Genomic DNA, 21,899 nt, shown 5'->3' with positions numbered 1-21,899 from the left:
TTTTTTTTTATTATAAGACCAATTTAAGATTCAAGCAACATTTGACCTCATTCAACAATTAAGTTTTAAGTTAGTTTTTTTTTGGTGTGTGTGTGTGTGTGTGTGTGTGTGTGTGTGTGTCTTTGTGTGTATACATGCTATGGCACATTTACACAGATCAGAAGACAACTTTAGGAAGTTAGCTTTCTCCATTTTGTTATGTGGGTTCCAGTGATGAACTCAGGTTGTCAGGTTTTCATGGCAAGTATTTTTACCCACTGAGCCAATCTTGCTGTCCCCATCAACATTTTTTTAATTAAAAATTATTTAGTTATTATTATGTGCATGGGTTTTGCCTACAAGTATGTCTGAGCACCATGTGTGTGTCTAGTGACCTAGGAGCCCAGGAGAGGGATCTGATCCCTGAACTGAAATTACAGAGAGTTGTGAGCCACCATGTGATTCCTGGGAGTTGAGCCTGGGTCCTCTGGAAGAGCAGCTAGTGCTCTTAACCTCTGTGCCATTTCTCCAGCCTCTTGCTTGTATTTTGACTTCTTCTTGTGTCCATCTAACCTCATGGAAGAGCTTCTCAGAGTTCATTAGTGACCTGTCATCAGTGAGTGTCCAGGGGACAATTCTTGTCTGCAGATGTATTGCTGACCTTAGAGCTCTCCCCAGATCTCTTTCCTGACTTGTGTTCATGCCTTCTCTTCCCTGTGTGGATGTGAGCCTACCGCTCAGCCCGTCAGTCTAAACCTTCAAGTAGATGTCACAGAATTGTCAAAATGTCTCTCTTCCACATCTTCCTCCAAGCTCTACTTCTAGCTTGTCTCAATTCAGAAGATGTTATCCCAGTCAGTCACCTGACTTTCAGTTCAGAACTTGTTCCTCTTGAGACCTGGCTCTTTCTTCCCCTTTCAAGTCATTACCAAGTTGTATTTTTAGCTCATAAATGTATCTGGAAGCTTCTTTGTTCCCGAGAGCCATGCCGCTGACTTCTCCATCTTCCACAGTCTGCCAATGGACAAATGACTGAAAACAGATTACATCACGCCTGCGGGACACTCTGGTCCAGCTTCCTTCTTCAGGTGGTATATTCCTCCCTAAGCCCCGTGCAGCTGCGGTGACTCCCTGCTTCTGCCATGCGCTTTATCTTCTCTGCTCAGAATTCTTTCTCCTCAAAACCTTTGCTTCCTTGCAGCTCCAGCTTCTGCTAATTCTATAATCTAACTGAAAATGCTGGATCCTACAAAACCCGATATAAGACTTCCTTAATGCTCTTTCTCCTGCATAACATCCTCTTTCTTTTCTTTTCAAACCACTAAGTTTCTAAGTATAAGTGGTTTGCATGGTTATTGATTATTCATATCCTTCAAACACTGCTTTTTATTTTTATTCATTTATTTATTTATTTTATAGTCTGTGTAGGCCCAACAAATAGGATGGTTCCTGGTAGTAACTGTTTTCAGAATGACAATGAGTGTGTTATGTTGGCTAAAGGGGTTATGACAAAATAATCAATTCAATTTTTTTTTTTACCCTATCCCAAATAACCTTTGGGTTATGACTTTCTCAGGCTGGGAGACATTTCTTTCTTCCTTCCTTCCTTTCTTCCTTCCTTCCTTCCTTCCTTCCTTCCTTCCTTCCTTCCTTCCTTTCTTTCTTTTTTCTTTTTTCTTTTTTGAGACAGGGTTCTCTGTGTACCCTTGGCTGTTCTAGAACTCACTCCGTAGACCAGGCTGGCCTTGAACTCATAGAGATCTGCCTGCCTCTGCCTCCAGAGTGCTGAGATTAAAGGCCTGTACCACCACTGCCCAGCTGTGAGATATTTCTTAAAGGCTGATGCTCAGGCAACAATTCTGTTCAAATGGGTTTCAGTTCATGTGCAAGATGTGGTTCTGAGAGTATTCATGGTGTCCCCAGACTTGAGATCAGGTCTGGAATTGCATCAAGTTCACTAAAGTCAGCCACGGAGATGCTTTTTTAGACAATTACATTTGGTGTGTGTGTGTGTGTGTGTGTGTACACCCCCACGATGTGCCTATGAAGATCAGAAGATAACCAAAGGAGTTAGTTTTTCCTTTCTATCATGCTGGTCCTGGGGCTTCAACTCAAGTCATCGGACTTGGCTGTACACACCTTTAAACTGAGCCATCTCATTGGTCCTCAGTAAAGAATTTTGAGAGCCTTCTATTTAGTAACTGTCTTTAGGTTCAAAAAACTGCAGATGAAAAGACACAGCCTCTTCCCTCGCAGAAGGCTCTGGTTCCATGGGAAATGGGCAATTATCCAGTACTTAGAATGCGGGAGGATCAATGCCTTAGCAGACTCTAAGGATCTGCCAGACCTACAGGCAGTGAGAAGGGAAAGTGTCATTTTCTGCAGAGGGGACCATACCTACAGATCTGAGAGGAGGACTATCTGAGTCATTGTTCTATTGCTTTGAAGAGACACCCGTGAACACTGCAACTCTTATAAAAGAAAGCATTCGATTGGGGCTTGCTTAGAGTTTCAGAGGTTTAGTTCATTGTTATCATGGCAGGGAGCGTGGCAGCTGTGGTGACCTGAATGAAAATGGCCTCCATAGACTCATGGGGAGTGGCCTTATTGGAGGTGTGGCCTTATTGGAGAAAGTGTGTCACTTAGAGGGTGGACTTTGAGGTTTCAGAAGCTCAAGCTAGGTCTAGTGGCTCACAATGTCTCTTCCTGTTGCCTGTGGATCCAGATGTAGAACTCTCAGCACCATGTCTGTCTGCATGCCACCATGCTGCCCACCATGACGATAATGGCTAAACCTCTGAATTGTAAGACTGAACCTCTTACTGCCCCCTCAATTAAATATTCTCCTTTATAAGAGTTTCTGTGGTCATGGTGTCTCTTCACAGCAATAGAAAGCCCAATAAGACCGAAATACATAGGCAGACATGGTGCAGAGAAGTAGCAGAGAATTTTACATTTGGATTTGGATTTACATGCAGCAGAAAGAGAGAGACACTGGTCCTGGCTTGAGCTTTTAAAACCCCAAAGCCCACCCCCAGTGACACACTTCCTCCAACAAGGCCACACCTCCTAATCCCTGTCAAGTAGTGCCACTCTCTGAAGACCAAGCATTCAAATCTATGAGCCTATGGGGGCCATTCTTATTCAAAGCACCATAAGGACTGTTCATTACAGTGGAATGAGACAGATAGTATTTCAAGCACTCAAGCTGAGGGTCTGACCACATCAAATCTTGGTTCTTCTCAAGTCCCAGAGTAGAAACACAGGTAAGCCAGATCTGCTAAGATAATGGTATGGACATTTAAACAGGTGTCTACTCCTCAGTCTTCATCTCTGAGTCTCTTAATTCACAGCTAAAGGTGAGAATCCTACTACTCACTGGCCAACTGCCTGAGGCAGGTGTTGGTCCCTCCCCTGGCTGTTAGGGTGACCAGGATTGCATGTGGATGGGGAACAATTGCACTGGAGCCACCCGAGATTGAGAGTCTATGGCAGGAAGCTCTTTCCTGAGCCTGATGGTGGAAGAGATTTCTGTAGGAAGACAGTATATGACAAGGAAACAAATTCATCTGAGACAACATTCTGGGAAACAGAAAAAGGTCTATAATTTTCAAGTGAACAATTATAAAAGGTAAGCAAAACCCCTATCTGTTAAAACCACAGTCTCAATCACGACTATCATTTAAGATAACGCCCACTTGTGACTCTAGAGTAGAACATGTCTTAGCCTGAAATCATCAGGATTTCTTTGTATTGCTACTGATTTTGAAAGATTTGAAAATGAATCTGCATGGTAGGTCATTAACAAAATACTGACACAGACATCTTAACCTTAATCCTGCAGAGAAGGCAGGTGGGCACAGGAGGCCACTAGACAAGAACTAACTACTTCCCTCATTCACACAAGCAGTGATGTAAATGAGAAGCTTATCTTTGTTTGTTTAGGGTGGGTTTGTTACGGCAATTTGTAATTGGTGACTTATAGACAGTGTAGGTTGGAACAGTACATGGCATTAGTAGGCTGACTAGTTCGTGGTCCTTTGGTCTCTGGACAAGACAGAACCTGTCCACTCCATAAGTCTGAGGTTCTGAATATGTGCAAAGGGTTCCAGTTGACCAGCAGAGCAGAACTGTGGGATCAGGACTAGGTTTCTATTATGGTTATTTAGTTCCTCTGGGTTTAGTGTTGCAGCTCTTAGCTGGACAAGTGGGATTTTACCAGGTAACATCTTTTTTATTTGTCCTGCACTGTCCTTTAACTTATAATTGCCCTTGATTAATAAAGGAGTTAAGAAGTTCATAAACAAATCTTACAATGAATTTTCAAAAATAGTGCCATATAAACATTCTCCCCTAAGTATACAAGCTTTTTAATGAACTTGTAAAATTCTGTGCATGTAAAATGTTTCAAAAGGACTATTGTGTTTTTCCTGTGTTACCCTAGGTTAAAAACCAGCGTAAATAGCATAAGCTACATTGCTCTGATAGTTTGTAGTACTGATGCCTAACCAACTTTTCCTAATTTAAAACTTCATAGAGAGGCAGAGGCAGGTAGAGTTCTGAGTTCAAGGTCAGCCTGGTCTACAGAGCAAGTTCCAGAACAGGTAGGGCCACATAGAGAAACTCTATTTCAAAAACAACAACAACAACAACAACAACAACAACAACAACAACAACAACAACTAAATAATTAAATTTCATGAAATAAGTAATTTCTCTTAGATATGCATAGGTTTGTTTCTTATTTTGAGTTGATGACACCTCTAGATATATAAATCTGTTGCTTAAAAAGTTGTGTAATCTTACAAAAAATAACTTTGGAACTCACAAAATTGATACTTCCACAGGACCCCCAAGAAAAACAGACCCCAGCTAAATGAATATTCATAGCAAATCATATTATGCAGTAGGACATCACAGTCTGAAATCAGGATATTGGCCTTTTCCATCATTTTTTCTGTTATTCATTTGTGCTCCCATTTTGTGGTGTGTTGGGACTCTAAAGTGCCCTCCCCTCTGCCCGCTCCATGCTCCTTCAGGTCCTGCCACTGAGCTACATGATCAGCCTTAAAGAGAGTCTGCCAGATGGGTGCATTCTCACTGGATTTTACGAGTTTTCTCATTTTTTCTTCCTTTCAAGAAATGTTTTATCATGTATAATGCTGTGGATACTGAAAACACTTAGACTTAGGAATAATCACAAATAACACAGGCCCCCTGAGATTATATGTTTCAAACCTCTGAAGTTTGGAAGCAACATTTCAAAGTATCGGGAAATCACGGGCTCCAATCTCTGGTTGACCTGTGTGGTTTTCTGAATTGGGCTCTTGATGTCACCCAAAGAAGAGGGGGGGAAAACCTGAAATGCTAAATGTTTTTACTTTTCAAGGTCCAAAATTTATGTTTATACAAAACAAGTACACAGTGATACAACTGATATCATAGAAAACAGACCAAGGATGGAGCTTCAAACTTTAATGGTTTGTTTATAAGGAGAACCGTGATACTGGAGGAGAAAATTTTCTCTGGTACAGTGAATACTTAGTTATTCTGTCAACATTGCCTACATTTTTGGTGAAAACTTTTTATTCTCTTTACAGTCCTCTTCGAAAAGCATGGGTTTATTTTTATGTCCTCCGTGGATTTTTTTTTCTTCATCTTCTGTTTCTGAACTGCCATGATCCATTCACTTGTTGGCAATGTAGATAATCTTGTGCTTCTCGATGACACTGATGTCGTGTTCCAGCTGCTTCATTTCTTCTTCCAGCTTCTGCTTGCGAATCTTCTTTGGTATGGAGTCGATGAAGACTGAGAGGGACTGGAACTCTTTGTGTACCTCTTCCCAGTTCTTCTTCAGCCCCTGCAAATAGTAAAGAAACCTTGAAATAACATGGATACCTCGAAAGGAAATAATGATGAAACTGTAGCAGGGACAAAGAGGGAGTAGGTGAAAAAAGGCTGCTGAAAGCAGCTTTAGAAATGGTAACACGTCGGTAGGTTTGTCCAGGACTTGGCTGCAGGAACAGAAAACGCTGCACAGAGGCCAAGCCCTGCCCTCTGCTGTCTGCTCTGTCCCTGCTGGGAGGATTTACTTGCAACGAGGTCAGGGTGGCTGTAACTTGTTTTTAGCATCTCACGGGTAAATGCAGAGTTATGAGCAGGGTTGAACCAAGCTTACAGCAAATGTTTTGGTAAAAATCAACCATCTGAAAATTGATAGCCTTAGGTAAAAGTTGGTTTTGGAAATGTTTTTCATAAATTAGAAAAGTTTTGCTTCCTAATGCATGTGTATATATTTGTGTGCGCATGCGTGTTTGCGTGTGCATGGCCATGTGCATACAAGTCAGTGAAGCTGGGAACTGTCCCATGTGTCATCTTCAGGACCAACCTCCCAACCCCCCACCTACATCCCCCCACCCCATACCTTTTTCCAGGCAGGGTCTCTCACTGGCCTAGAGCTCAGCATGTGACTTAGGCTAGTCTGCAGCAAGTCCCCGGGGTCTTCCTGTTTCTTTCTACTGCTGCTGGTTCACAGCACAAGCCATCTCGCCTGGCATTCTTATCCAGGTGCCGAGACTCAAGCTTACAAGGAAAGCACTTTATCGGCCATACCATCCCCACCCTCGAATTTCCCCTTCCCTGCCCAGAATTTTCTGTTTTAATCCTTATTCTTCAACACAGAAGTCACACCAGAAGCCTGGATGTCTGACTGGCATATCATATTTTATTTGACAAAATGTTATTGTAAGAAAAAAATTTCAATTTTACAATGACCTTTTATATGTCTTTTCAATATATTACAAAGAATAAGTCATCTTCCATACAGTCAAGGGTTCCACACTTCCTGTTAATGTATTCTAGACATGGTTGGAAGGTCATTAAACGTAGAACACATGCTAATTCAATAACATAGTTCATGTTTTATGGGCTCTAAAATCAACAAATTCAAAATGAAGGATCTCTTAGGAGCTATAAATACCTTCCCATCTTTGCCTAGTTACATTTCTCATCACAGTGCGCCGGGGGGCTCCACCGACAACTTGGGCTTGAAACACTAATTGACTTTATTCAGGGAAGTTTTACAAACTAGTGCTTTCTATTCATTGTGAGATCATAGATCATTTTATTTACACACATGACAAGAAGATACCAGGAGCTTGCAGATCATCCAGCCTAGCTGAATTGGTAAACTCCGGGTTCAGTGAGAGACCTTTTCTCAAAAAATATGGTAGACAGTGAAAGAAAATACCTCACATTGACCTCTGATCTCCACACATATATGTGCATGAGCACACTCACACACACACACACACACACACACACACACACACACACACACATGCACAGACATGTGTACACTCATTGACACAAAGAAAAAGTAGACTCCACTTTAAAGTCAGAAAGAAAGAGCTTTGCAAATCCACAAAGCAAGTAAAAGGATGCCCCCAAAGAGCAGAGGAAATAACAGTTGCCACAAGAATAAGGAGAAAACCAAGTTGGGCCATGCAGGGTGAGAGGAAGCAGATGCCATTTCTGAAAGGTGACCACGCAGGAGACAGGCAGTCCCACCATCGGGACAAACCCAAATCGGCATTCACAAGCTGCAACTCCAGCTGTGGATTTTGGTGAGACAGTGAGAAATCCCACAGTGTCACTCTGGGTGACTCAGGGCAGCCAACCGGCAGCATCTTGAGCAATAACCTATTAAAAATCAAGCTTCCTTGAGGCGTGAGAACAGGCCTGGGTGCTTCAGTTTGGCCTGCCATAGCCCAAGGGTGTGGGAAGGCTCTGGAGGCGGAAGTGGAGAGCAGCAGTCTGGATGCTGACAAGTCCAGGCTGTAGGCGACAGGAAGCTGGGCAAGGAAGTACATGGGGAAGGATAATCTGACCCTGGGGACCAGGAACAGATCTCATCAACACAGAATAGCCCTGCAGTCAGCTGGCTTTTAGTGTGAACAACCTCTGAACCATGATTACTGACCTTCACTGCTGTACAGCCCCAGAAACCCGACGTTCCACACGTGGTCTATATACCCGACAGCTGCATCCCTCCAACATGAGGGTGAGGACTCAAGAGTTCTTGCTAATATAAACACATTTGCTGCTTGACCAGAGCTCAGTGCTGTGGTTGCTTCTCATACTCCCAAGGCATTTAGTAGGTAGCCCACATTTGAGAGCCCTCTTTAGCTAGAACATTAGCCACCACACAGATGCAATCCAGGAGGTATCTGAAGGGTGAGAGACTGGCCCAGCCCATAGGCTGCAAAGCTACCTGTGGCCAGAAGAGATTCCTGATAAGAAAAGGAAAGCTGCCAAGGTGAAGACAGACCTGGTGAACATCGGTAGTTTTTCAGTATAGACTCAGCAACAGTATAAAGCTGGGGAAGGGTTGGAGTCCACTAGTTGAACTGAACCTGCCTCCACCTCTGAACATATGAGTCAGTTTCCAATTTTCAAGGGCCTCGAATAGCCAAAACAATCCTTATCAGAAAGAGTGATGCTCGAGGAATCTCAATACCTGATCTCAGATTATATTACAGAGTCATAGTAACAAAAATAGCATGGTACGGGCACAGCACTAGAGATGCACACTGACGGACTAGAATAGAGGACCCAGAAATAAACCCAGAGACAGAACCACCTCATTCTTGAGTAAGGTAACAAAAACATACATTGAAAAAGAGACAGTCTCTTCAAATTACAGTTCTGAGAACATGGAATTCCCATGTGTAGAAGAATGAAACTACTCACACCATGCTACAACCAATTCAAAGTGGACCAAAGAGATCTTAGTGTAAGACTTGAAGCTTTGAAATGGCTGGAGACAAATACAGATGAAATACTTGAAATCATCGGCATAGGCAAGGACTTTCTGTAAAGCATTGCAGTAGCACAGAAAATGACCCCCAAATCGACAAGTGGTATTACATGAAATTCAAGGGTTTCTTTGGGGTCCAGAGAGAGGGCTCAGAGGTTAGAAGCACTGGCTGCTCTTCTAGAAGACCATGGTTTGATTTCCAACTCCCACATGGCATCTCATAACCATCTGTAACTCCAGTTCCAGGGGATTCAACACCTTGTCTGGACACGGCAGGCACCAGACATGTACGAGGGGCACACACATACATGCAGGCGAAACGCTCATACTTGTAAGATAAAATTAAAATGTATAAAAAGCTTCTTCATGGCAAAGGGAACAATCATCAGAGTGAAGAGATTGTCTTCAGAAGCGGAAACAGCAACAACCACACATCAATCAGTGCATTGACTAAGAAGCTGAACCAATAGTTCTCAAAAGAAGAAACACAAAAATGGTCAATAAATACCTGAAAAATGTTCAATATCCTTAGCCATGAAGGAAATTCAAATTAAAACTTCTTTGAGATCCCATCTCACCCGTTGGAATGGCTGTCATCAAAAACATAAATGACAACAAATCCTGGTGAGGTTATGGGGCGAGGAATCCTTACAAACTGCTGTAGACTCTGAACTAGGTACGGCCACTCCCACGCATTAGGAGTTTCTCCAAAATGACCCAGCTACATCACTCCTGGTTAGGTACCAGCTGGAGTCATAGCCAACATACTCCAGAGATCCTTGCATTTCCGTGTTTACTTATGCCGTATTTACAATAGCTAGGAAAGGGAACAAGCCCAGTTGTCTGTCAAGAGAACAACGGATAAGGGAAATGGGTGAAGGTGCACAGCATGTCTTGAGGGGGGAGAAGGAGGTCTTAAGCAAGGCACTAGAAGAGAGGATAATGGAACCATGTGACGTGAAAGCAGAGGGAGGACTATGTGAAGAAAGGGACAGGCCAGAGCAGGCCAGGGGACATGGGAGAGGCCAATGGGAGTGGAACAAATGAGAACAGAGACTAAAGCCGCATATGTATGAAATGCATACTGAATCCCATCACTATGTACGCTAACTTTAAAAATGGATAACTGGCTGGGCGATGGTGGTGCTCACCTTTAATCCCAGCACTTGGGAGGCAGAGGCAGGGGCATCTCTGTGAGTTTGAGGCCAGCGTGGTCTACAGAGTGAGTTCCAGAACATGCTCTAAAGCTACACAGAGAAACCTTGTCTCGAGACAAAACGAAACAGAATTGGTAACTGTCTTAATTAGGGTTTCTGTTGCTGTGAAGAGATACCATGACCACAGCAATTTTATAAAGGAAAATATTTTATTAGTGGAGGTGGTGGTTTATGGTTTCAGAGGTTCAGCCCATTATCCTCATGGTAGTGAGCATGATGGTGTGCAGGCAGACATGGTACCTGAGAAGGAGCTGCTATATGTTGATATGTAGGCAAAAGGAAGTAGACTGAGACACTGGGCAGTATCTTGAGCGTAGGAAACCTCAAAGCCCGCCCCCACAGTGACATACACTTCCTCCAATAAGCCCACGCCTACTTCAAAAAGGCCACACCTCCTAATAGTGACACACCCTATGAGATTATGGGGGCCAGTTACATTCAAACTACCGCAGTAACAAAAAGGTGAGGAAATAGAAAGGGAAATATCAGTAGAAGGGAGAGGAGACCTGAGAAGGCAATGGAGGGGTGAATACGATCTAAGCACATTAAGTGCCTGCATGAAAAAAATGTCACAGTGATACCCACTAATTTGTGTAAGTAATTCACACTAAGCAAAATAAGTGGAACAAAGAGGGTTGGAAGTATCTTATATAACAAGGACATCGCACTAGTAGAAACCTTTGGGGGATGATGGAGTTTCAGTGATTTAATTCTGTATTTAGGTAAGGAAATGAAAAGATAGGACACACTCCAGAAGATATATTGGTTGGGGAAATGGAACAAGCGACTTGGACCCTTGTTGAATCAGATTAAACCAAAGATCTGGGGTGGTGAAAGGTAGAAGCCATACATAGTCTCCCTCCCAGGGTTAACTCTCTCAAGAGGGACATGGGTCAGTGCAGCTTTTAATAGCACATGAGATGTATCCTAAGAGAAGTCCTCAGAGGGACTCTGCTTCCCCGAGTCCTTCATTGTGAACCCTGAACATGTTTCCACAGTGCGCCACAGGGGTGCCTACCACAGAGAGAAAATGTATACATTTATACATTTTCAAATATCAAAGGGTTTTCAAACGAGTTGGGGAATATTTTCTTATTACTTGTGGTCCCAGAAGCACATTTTTCCCCCTGTGGCTTTCCTTCTGAAGGATAGTTTGCTTTTAACTTCTAGGATGTACAACAGTGTTTGGATCAAAGTCAGCAGCTAGGGATGGAAACTCAATATAATTTTGTGTCATGTTGACGCAGTCTCTGCGCTGTTTTTAAACCTTTTATTTTTGTTTACTTTATCTTATAAAATAGTCTTTTATCCATTGTAGCAATAGGAATTTCTCCTTCTCTTTTCATTTTTCTTTCTCCTGTTTTTGTACTAAAATAATATAGCTCATGAGTTAAAAATTCAAGGAGCAAGCCACGCTCCATAAGAAAAGCCTTCTGAGCCGGGCGGTGGTGGCGTACGCCTTTAATCCCAGCACTCGGGAGGCAGAGCCAGGCAGATCTCTGTGAGTTCGAGGCCAGCCTGGGCTACCAAGTGAGTTCCCAGGAAAGGCGCAAAGCTACACAGAGAAACCCTGTCTCGAAAAACCAAAAAAAAAAAAAAAAGAAAGAAAGGAAGGAAGGAAGGAAGGAAGGAAGGAAGGAAGGAAGGAAGAAAGAAAGAAAGAAAGAAAGAAAGAAAGAAAGAAAGAAAGAAAGAAAGAAAGAAAGAAAGAAAGAAAGAAAGAAAGAAAGAAAGAAAGAAAGAAAGAAAAAGCCTTCTGATTCCTGTCTCGGGCCCACAGGCTCCCAAACTCTCTCCCCCTCCCTGCCTGCCTGTGACATGGCTCCGGGGCAGCGGATCCCGTGGGCTCTCCTGCTTTCTGTCCTTCTGTCCTCTGAGTTTCAAGGATCTCTGCTGGGAGGAGGAGAGGTTGGGCCTCTGCCCCTCGCCTGCTGCACTGCACACACGCATGGGCTGCGTTATCGATACTGTGAGGTCTCTCCAGCTCATGAAGTTCTGAGAACACGGACAGCCCTTTGTCCCCATCCTTCACAGGCCTTCATGCGTGTAGATGGTGCTGGACTTCCCTGTCTCTAGTCTTTGGGGTCTTAGAGCCTTGCTGGTTCCCTTCACTAGAGTTCACTTCTGTCTACAGTTCCTTCTAGAACTCCCTTCACAAGCCAGGCTGAGTGTGCCTTCCATTTCCTGGAGCCCAGACTCATACAACTTCCCTTTTCACCCATCTTGTATGCGGCGGGGGAAACACCAGCCCGTGGTTCGTTAGATGTGACTGTAGTCCTGACTCATGGACTTGAATATATGTGGCCAAAGGCAAGTACAGCTAGAGTTCAAGTTCACTGGAGTAAGGACTGTGCTTATTTTGTGTGTTATGCTCTTATCCATAAACGCAGAGATGTCCACAAATTAGGGAACGGATGAGTGCACGGATGAATCCATGAATTATATTTGCATTTACTCTGCTCATCTGTAAAATGAGATGTTTGGAATCCTTAGAGCAGATGGTCCCTTCCAGGTGTCATGAGACTGCTGCTTTTATGAAGAATGAGCTGAAGGCATATGTCCACAGTGCCACAGAACCCTGCATCTTCAAACTGGGTGGGAAGCGAGGTCCGGGGCTTGTCAGGAGGACAGCGATTGGCTTTGTAACTGGGTAAGTATGCGCTGGCTAGTGAGTGAGGCATTCCAAGAGGGAGTCACTATTTTGCCATTGCCGCACCAAGAGGGCTTCTGGGGTGACCAGAGGAGGAAGTTGAAGTGTCTCTCCACTACAGCCAAAAGGCTCAGGAGGGAAGAGCCTTTGCACTCTCTAAGGAAGTCCTTCCTGTTCCCATTTTCCAGATTCCTACAGTATGCAGGTATAATGACCTTCCTTTTGCAGAGGCATGTGCTTCCTGAAGCCAAGTAATAATGGAAAAATAATGGGCCAAGGGCCTTCCCCATCCCTGCCTGCCAGTGCCCTGCCCCCACTTCAGCATTCCGTCATGACCTCCTCAACGGAGAAGACCCCGCCCTTTGGTCCCTGGTGGATGGGTGCTTCTCTGCACTTCGGGGCTCCACTTAAGATCTATAACTTTCTCTACTGACTACTACCTTGGGACATGGTTAAACTTGAGATCCACACACCCACAAATACACATACCTGTCTATCCAGGTACATTATACAGATCAAGCCTCATCAATAAGATTTTAGCACTCTATAGCAAAATTATACCTTATAGCTTTTGCGGTATCTTCATGGCTCAGGCTAATACTGTGTACAAAATGGATATTTAATAATTTTTTTATTGGTGATCATGATGCCATCGATTAAACATTAGGACTCTGTGATGGCATATAACCCATTTTCAACAGAAATTAATTAAAGAAAGGGTTTTGTTTTTTATGGTGTGTGTGTGCGCGCATTGTGTACATGAGTACGGGCATGTGTGCGCTGTGATGTCTGTGTGGAGGTGAGAGGACGATCTCAGGTGTTGGTTCTTGCCTTCTACCTTGTCTGAGAGAGGGTCTCTTGCATACACCAGGCTAACTGGCCCATGAGCTTCTCTCCTATCAATCAACCCCTTCTGTGTTGGCACAGGAGCCCCGGGATTACAAACATGCATTATCAAACTCCACTTTTCATGTGCCCACATTTGTCAGGTCAACTCTTTACTACTGAACCATCTCCCCAAACAATCCTCCTGTTTTATGGGGTCACTGGATATTGTCTTGCAGAAAGCTTTCAAATAAATGTTAAAAAGAATCATGATTTCACTTCTTTAAGGGATGGTGTGATGGCAGAGGAGTCCACACAGGTGCCTAGTGAATGCTCTGTGCAAATGGCAGTGTCATGCCCTGCTCATCCCGTGATGCCTCCCACTCCAGACAGACCTCTTCCATTAAACTACAGTGAAAATAGGTCTTCTGGCCCTTTCATTCAAAACAGAAGAAACATATGTAAAATCTAACGCCCATTTATTTAATAAATGAGTCATTGAAAAGAAAAAAATGTAGATTGTTTGGGGACAGCTTCAATTATTCTAGAGCTCCATCTAGTGAAAAATACCTCATTTATGAGCATTTTGAAAAATGAGTTCAGTGAATGAAAGTAACTATTTTCTTACTTTTTAAAAATACCAGTTTGTTGTAGGAGAAAGTTGACTTCCTTACAACTAATAGTCACAAATCAGAAATAAAATATTTTAAGAATCTCTGAACTACAGGTTTTTTTTTTCTTTTTCTTTCCCTTTCCGAAGAGTAAGCTTTACTCTGTGCACTTTTGCTAGAACCGAAGAGACACTTCAGAGCCCTGGCTTCGGTGGTGGAGTTGACGGGGGTTTGTCTAGAGAGGCTGAGAGGAGCGAATTCCGGAAGGCTCACCTGCAGAACCGCCTCCCGTTCCTCGTCGGAAAGTCTCTTCATAGCTGCTTTCTTAAGGTTCTCCTGGATGTAATTGTCATACTCCTCTTGGGCTCTCTTTACATCCTCATTTCGCTTACATATGTATTCAGGAGTGATACCATAATCCTGTGAGGAGTTTTCAGAAAAAAAACTAATCAGCATCCTGTGCTCAGTCTTCCGTGTGTGAGCGTAGCAACCAAGGACTAGAGAGCAAGCAATTTTATTGTCTTAAATATTGAAGAAGAAAAAAGGACCCAACAAACAAAAAACTCTGCAAATTGACAAAATTCCTTGATTTCCTCCTCGCTCCCCCCCCCCCCACCTCGTCGTTTAATATGAGATACTGGACTAGAAAGCTGGCTCAGTAGGCGAAGGGGCTGGCTACCAAGTTTGATAATCTGAATTCAATCCTCTGGACCCACATGGTGGAAGCAGAGAAGTGATTCCTACAAGTTGTCCTCTGCCCTTCATATATGTGCACACGTGTATGGACACACACACACACACACACACACACACACACACACACACACACACTAAAAGAAGAGAGATCCTGTAGCAATTTGCTTTTTCTCTCATGAGTGTCACCAGTGTCCATTCTTAAGCTCTAGACCAGTTGTTCTCAACCTCATCGTGACCCTCTGGTTGAATGACCCTTTCACAGGGGTAGCCTTAGCCCATTATGCAGCATAGATATTTATACTATGATTCATAACAGTAACACCATCACAGTTATGAAGTCGCAATGAAAATTATTTTACGATTGGGGTTACCACAACATGAGGAACTGTATTAAAGGGTCGAAGCATTAGGAAGGTTGAAAACTATTGGTCTAGACTTTTTTTTTTAGACAGAGGAGTCAAGGCTGGCCTTGAACTCTTTGTGTAGACCAGACTGGCCTCCAGTTTATAGAGCTCCACCTGCTTCGGATTTCTGAGTGCTGAGACTAACATCACCACACCTAGAAAATTCACTTTTAGGAGTTGGCTTCTCTGGGGCTTGTGAGAAGGCTCAGTGGTTAGGAGCATGTTCTGCCTTTGCAGAGGGCCTGAGTTCAGTTCCAGAACCCATTCGGGTGGCTCAGAACCACTTGTATCTCCAGCTCCAGGGTATCTGACATCCCTTCCCTGTCGGTACCTGTGTTCACATACACATGAACATACATGCATACAGAGTTTAAAAAATAATAAAATAAGTCTTTAAAAAAAGAGTTGGTCTTTTCCCCCTATATTTTATGTAATTCAGCTTTTACTTGAAATCTCTCAAACATCCCAGAGGTCTCTTTTTTTGTAATCTGGTTAAATAAAAGGGAACGAGCCTTTATAAACCGTAAGAACAAACCCTTAATGGCACCATGCAGAACAACTTTAAGGGAAGCTAGGCCCAAGCCCCTAACATTGTTTTGGAAAGGCAAGCTGCATTTTCAGACTCCTGAGCTGCTTACAGGAACTGATGGTGAGGCTGTTGACTGTGGTTCCTTCAAATTAGTGAATGCACTATCACTTTCTAGAGAAACACAATTTCTCTGTGTTCAGATTTCAAAAAAGAATTTGAGAATTTTTGAGAACTAAAATAATAGTGAATAGGAAAGTAGGGTTTTTTCCTCATTGAATCCTTATTCTTGTGTAGAGAGATGTGTTCAATCAACCTTAAGAGAGGAAAACATTAAAAACCTGTATCTGGGGTTGGAGAGATGGCTCCGAAGTGAAGTGTGCTGGCTGTCCTTCTAGAGGACCTAGTTCTGTTCCCAGCACCCACATGCAGCTTACAACCATCTGTAACTCCAGTTTCAGGGGATCCAACTTCTGGCCTTCACAGGCACTAGGCACACACATGGTACACAGAGAGACATGCAGGCAAAATATACATCCACATAAAAATGAAAAATCTAAAAATTTAAACTATATCCATAATGAATATGTACAGACTTTTTTCCTTGTTATTATTCTTTAAACATGTACCAATGGTGTACATAGTATTTGCCCTATATTGATTATGTTAAGAAGTCTAGAGGTAAAATAAGACCCATAACAGGTTATGTATGTTACACACATCCACTAAAGACACTCACGTGAGAGCTCTGAGCATTTGTGGATTTTGGTACCCACAAGGGTTCTGAAACCAACCCCCTCTATAACACTGAGAGGGATAAGTATAAAATAACATGTGTGTACGTCCAGAAGTAAATAAGGGCTGAGACGCGTAATGAAAACAGAAGCAATTGAAGCTAAAGAAGCCAGGGGCGGTGTATCTGAGGAAGTGGCAGTGAGGGTCTGGTAGTCGTGGAAACTATTCACAACGATTCTCACAAAGTCCTCTGACTTCTGCTTGTGAGTTGTGGCACATGCATACCACCCTGCTTCATCATAAGAATACTTTTTCAAAGGTTAGATTATGTTTGGCATATTATGTTAGGAAAGGGACCAGAGTTGTACATTTTAGAAAAAAAAAAAAGTCTGGCAAATGAGCAAACGCTTCAGTGATCTTAAGTGTTCCTACAAGCTAAATGGCTGGGGGCTGATGAATCCTGTCACTAATGTTCTATTATAATGTCTATTCTTTTGGCTCTTTTATTAGGTGCCAGGCATCATCAGATGCTTAGTATCCTTAATGTCATTTAATGCTCACTCTACCTTATGGTCGATTCAATGGATTGTCACAAATCCCAAAGTTAGCAAGTGACAAATTGGAATTCAAAACGATAGCTCACTATTATTGCTACACACCTCATGTGCTCATTCATATTTTAGTTTGTCTCCACAATCTTAAGGCACAAATGGCATATACTTCATTTAGAACAAACAAACAAAATCAAAAAAGAAAAAAAGAAAGAAAAAGGGGAAAAAAAAGTCTAATTAGGTTTTCCCCAAATCGGATTCCCTTTACCACCCGGAGCTGGTTAGTTTTCTGTTAACTTGACAGAAGCTAGGGTCATCTGGGAGGAGGGAATCTCAATTGAGAAAATTCGAGCCTCCATTAAATTGGCTTCTAAACAAGTCTGTGGGGGCATTTTCTTGATTAATGGTTGATGTGGGAGGGACCACTGTGGGTAGTGACATCCTGGGTGGGAGTCCTTGGGTTGTATAAGAAAGCAGACAGAGCAAACCATGGGGAGCAAGCCAGTAAGCAACACCCCTCATAGCCTCTGCATCAGCTCTTACCTCCAGGTCACTGCCCTGAGTTCCTGCTCTGACTTCCCTTCCTGATGGACTGTGAGCTGTAATAGTAAACAAACCCTCTCCTCCCTGGATTTAGTCATGATGTCTATCAGAGCAATGGAAACCAAACTGAGGTGCTACCTATGGCCTTTCCAATCTAACCATAGACTTTTTTTTTTTTTTAAGACTTAACTCTGAATAGTGAAAAGTTGAATAAGTCTGAAGACCAGCAAAAAGAAAACAAGTGTGTGCTGCTTTATGGCTTGATAAACACTCACAGGTAATAGATTAATCTGCTATCTTTATGTTTCTGTGATGGATACATCAATTTGTTTTCTGTTCCAAAGGAAAATACATTGATGTGGGCAGCATAAACAGAGACAGCAGAGAGGAGGTAGTGTGGGCAGCAGTTTCCATCACAACCACCAAAGGAGAAGAAATTTATGCAACAACAGATCAATAACGTGTTAGAAGTAGCTTGAAGGAGTCCATTTTTCCCAATGATGTTTCAAGAACCATGAGCACCTTAGATGTGCCACAAAAGGAAGAAGTATCCTGAGAAGCCTCAGTAAAGTTCTCAGCCTGTGGCCGATGCCCAGAAAACAGCTGAGTTCTTCTAGAGGTGTTCTTAACCTGCTGGATGAGAAGTTTCCCAGAGAATGGATGCTGAGCTCTGAAAGCAGCCTGGAGTCTGTTTTCACTTTCTGCACTCATGGCGGGTATGCAGGACCACTAGACTTACATGGGCTCATTCCTCACTATTGAAATCCCACCCCTCCCCTCCCTTCCTCTCTCCTCTCCTCCCCTCCCTTCCCCTCCCCTCCCCTCTCCTTCTCTCCCCTCCTTTCTTTTCCCCCTTCTCTTCCTCTTTCCCTTTTCCTCTCTCCCTCTATTCCTCAAGCTCTTCTTTCTTTCCTTCCTTCCTTCATTCCTTCCTTTTCTCTTTCCTCTATTTCTGGTGACAACTTACTACTATTTGTTATTAATATTTAGGACTTTGCAGCCTATTTTAGTATGTGTTCACATACACACTTTTATGCTCTATAAAATATATAAAATAGGGTAGGATTTGTATATTTTCCTTGTAAGCTTTTTTATTTAAAAAAACTTTTTTAAAAATTAAACTTAAGTTTACATAACACTTGGCAAATAAAATTATATCCCTTTCTGATGAACACCTCTTCAGACAGAAATTAATGACCCAAAATAATTAATCCCTTTACAGAGCTTTCAATCTTTACCCAGACTCCAGGCAAATCACTGAAATAGTAACGTGGGTTATTCAGAGAGATTGACGGGATGGGTGGTTTTGGAGCCTCATCTGTTAAGTTCTCTCACTCTGTTCCCAAGCTGACGCACTTGAATGACTACATCTCATGACCTCCTGAAAGGTGGCTTCCTCCAGATTTACAGTAGTGACTGCCTTTAGTGATATTTTTACCTCACTGATAAGACATTTTTTAGAGAATGTCTTCTGTAGTTATTAAGTACATGAATAACTCAGACTGAGGAAGACAGCATTCATGCTTTAGATACGAACTGTGCACAGATCCCAGAGCAGTGGCAATGAGCAGAATCTGTGATCTGTCCAGGGAGCACACTGTGTAGCTACCTCATGGAGATTAGGAGCTCCCGGCAGGACTTGGGGATCTCAGAACTCACGCTGACAAATCAAGCACTACCTTTTTATTGATGTATTTGGGGAGCAGGCCTGAAGTTTCAAGATCATGCTTGTCTCCAGTTCTTTTGTCAACATAAACTGGCTTGGGCTTTTTGGCCACGCCCATGATGACGTCAGCGGCATTTGTGTTTATGAAGTTTTTTCCACTCTGTATTCCCATGACTGGATGATCGGTCCTCAAGGGCACTGGAGGCTTCTTGGGAGTGTCCCTATTAAACTTTTTTTCTGTTAAACATAACATTTCATTGTTAATGTTCAAAAATAACAATTGTTACTCAACACTATTGAGGACATCCAGATATTTACCACTGGTATTGAGGTTTCATTAATGTTATATGCAAATACTTAAGATAAAGAATTGTATATATCCACAAATTTATTGATTTGTGTACATCAAATATATTGCCTTTCATTTGTCAATCACACCTCAATTGTAAATAATCAAAATTTAAAATTAAGTGCAATTTGATGTTGAAAAACAGTATAAAAGAGTAAGAGGGTATTAGTGATAGATCACTACTACATTTCTGATGGAAATTATAGACTCCAATAAGCTGGGCAGTGGTGGCACACACCTTTAATCCCAGCACTCTGGAGGCAGAGGCAGGTGGATCTCTGTGAGTTCGAGGCCAGCCTGGTCTACAAAGTGAGTTCCAGGACAGACTCCAAAGCTACACAGAGAAACCCTGTCTTGAAAAAACCAAAAACAAACAAACAAACAACTCCAACAACACATACTCAGTTTTCCCATTTAAATAAGTTTCAAATACAAAAATGTTTAAATACAAAAACATATTTTCTGCATGCTATCATTATTATCCATAATTATGTTTTTTAAAGAGATAACTATAAAAAAGCCATTGAATAAACTGATAAAACTTGATGTTAGCCTTTAATCCCAGCACTCAGGAGGCAGAGGCAGGCAGATCTCTGTGAGTTCAAGGCCAACCTGGTCTACAAAGCGAGTTCCAGGACAGGCTCCAAAGCTACACAGAGAAACCCTGTCTCAAAAAACCAAAAAAAAAAAAAAAAAAAAAAAAAAAAAAAAAAAAAAGAAAGAAAAATGATGTTGGAAGCCCAATGATCTGTGGATATTTTCACAGAAATTAATTACAATGAGTAATTGCTGTGGACTCAACACACAGTTTCACAAGTTACCAATATGACCAAGATCCCCTACTCCTTCCTTCCTGGTGTGATCCACCATCCTAAAGGAGCAACCACCAGACTTCATCTTCTCTCTACTCCACACAGTCTTCATAACAGCAGATGGAACTGTTTCATTTAACACAGCCTCTTCAGTTTAACAATTCCAACCCGTCACATAGCCACGGCTTTTCTATTCTAAAATGTCAAATAATTAAAGTTTGTTTCTAAGGACTAAGACAGTTACTCTCTTATCCGGGCCATACTCCCATCTTAACTGTACCATGGTTACTGTGGTCAGGCTTTAGTCACTTCTGCATTAGCTGACTTTGTCTTCTCAGTGATGTTGTGGGGGCATTCACCAGAGAAGGCTGTTCGGACATAGTGTAAGCCAGTAGAAAGTCTTTACTAGACAGCCAGTGACTACACTGATGGGGATCCCAGTGTAGCACTGAGCCTTTCTCAGGGTGAGCTGTTAAGCACAAAAGGCAAGGTTAGTACGTTTGGAGACTTGCCCAGAACTATGGACTTGGACGGTTAGGGCTTTGATTCAGTTTTGGCAGGTGGTGCTGTCTACATGCTGAGTTTTACAACCTGACTGGTACTTCCACCATGGAGTCAGTTGTGCTAAGGTCTGGGAGGCTCCTAAGCTCTGGTGTCCTGTTACAAGTGAGATTATATTACTTCCATTTTCAGGGGAAAAACATGATTTCTGTTAAAAGTCTATGAGTGGGATAAACCTCTTCTTGGGGCTGACATATCTTTCCAGAATTCATATATTGAACCCACAGATCCAGTCTCTTACAATGTGAATGTTTTGCTTGGGAGTAAAGTCTTTAAGGTAATTTAGAGAAAAAGAAGTTATAAGAGTGGTCCCTAATTCCATCTGATATTGGTTCAACAACTGATAATAACCATTGTAATTTTCATCTCAGAAAAAAAAAAAGACTGGAGTCAAGATGAGGGGCAACCTTGCCACCAAACAGACACTGTACCTGGGGTGCCAACCCATCTTATTAATGCTTAGAATTAAAGATACAAGCCAGGAGACAAGGTGCTGAGGCAGATGACGTTGGAGGAGAAGGCTCTTTGGATAGGTCAAGAAGTGGCTCACGATGCTTGCCCCACCAAGAGTCTGTATGGAGCCAAGTCACCACCTGCCATTCTCTTTCTGTTCCTGCTTGCACTTTCTCCTCCTAGACGCCCAAGCCCCGTTCACTATGAGGTAAAGTTGCTGTTGCCTGTGTATATTTAATATTGATTGAAGGTAAAATAATGGGGTAGCTACATTACTTGCCAACAATTCTAATATTTAAAACAGGAAGCGATTAAACCTACTAGGTGGTAGCGTTTTTTCCTTTGAATGTTTCTTTAAAAACTCCTTTGGGGAAGGAACATCAACTTTGGCAGGCCCCATGGTTTTCATTGCTGTTTTGGATTTCTTCATGTCATTTTTTACAGATGCTCTAAACACTGACGTGTACCTGAAATTCAAAATTTAAAGTTACAGCATATATATT

At 42.4% G+C, this 21,899-nt stretch overlaps 1 protein-coding gene across 1 annotated transcript in view; it reads right to left on the bottom strand.

Moving 5' to 3' along the window:
- Nucleotides 1-5,439: 5,439 nt before the first annotated feature.
- Nucleotides 5,440-21,899, bottom strand: part of Enkur (enkurin, TRPC channel interacting protein) — a 25,052-nt gene continuing 8,592 nt past the window's right edge. Inside the window, exons 2-5 of the mRNA XM_042278019.2 lie at nucleotides 21,718-21,863; nucleotides 19,235-19,458; nucleotides 14,374-14,520; nucleotides 5,440-5,839 (exon numbers count right to left, since the gene is read on the bottom strand). Coding sequence (XP_042133953.1) covers nucleotides 5,666-5,839; nucleotides 14,374-14,520; nucleotides 19,235-19,458; nucleotides 21,718-21,863 — 691 coding nt within the window. The 3' untranslated portion in view covers nucleotides 5,440-5,665. The remainder of the gene's footprint in view (nucleotides 5,840-14,373; nucleotides 14,521-19,234; nucleotides 19,459-21,717; nucleotides 21,864-21,899) is intronic.

Source organism: Peromyscus maniculatus, chromosome 5 (genome assembly GCF_049852395.1).
Source record: "Peromyscus maniculatus bairdii isolate BWxNUB_F1_BW_parent chromosome 5, HU_Pman_BW_mat_3.1, whole genome shotgun sequence".
Taxonomy (NCBI): Eukaryota; Metazoa; Chordata; class Mammalia; order Rodentia; family Cricetidae; genus Peromyscus; species Peromyscus maniculatus.
Note: the sequence above shows the minus strand (reverse complement) of the source record. Positions and strands in the feature narration are given on the sequence as shown.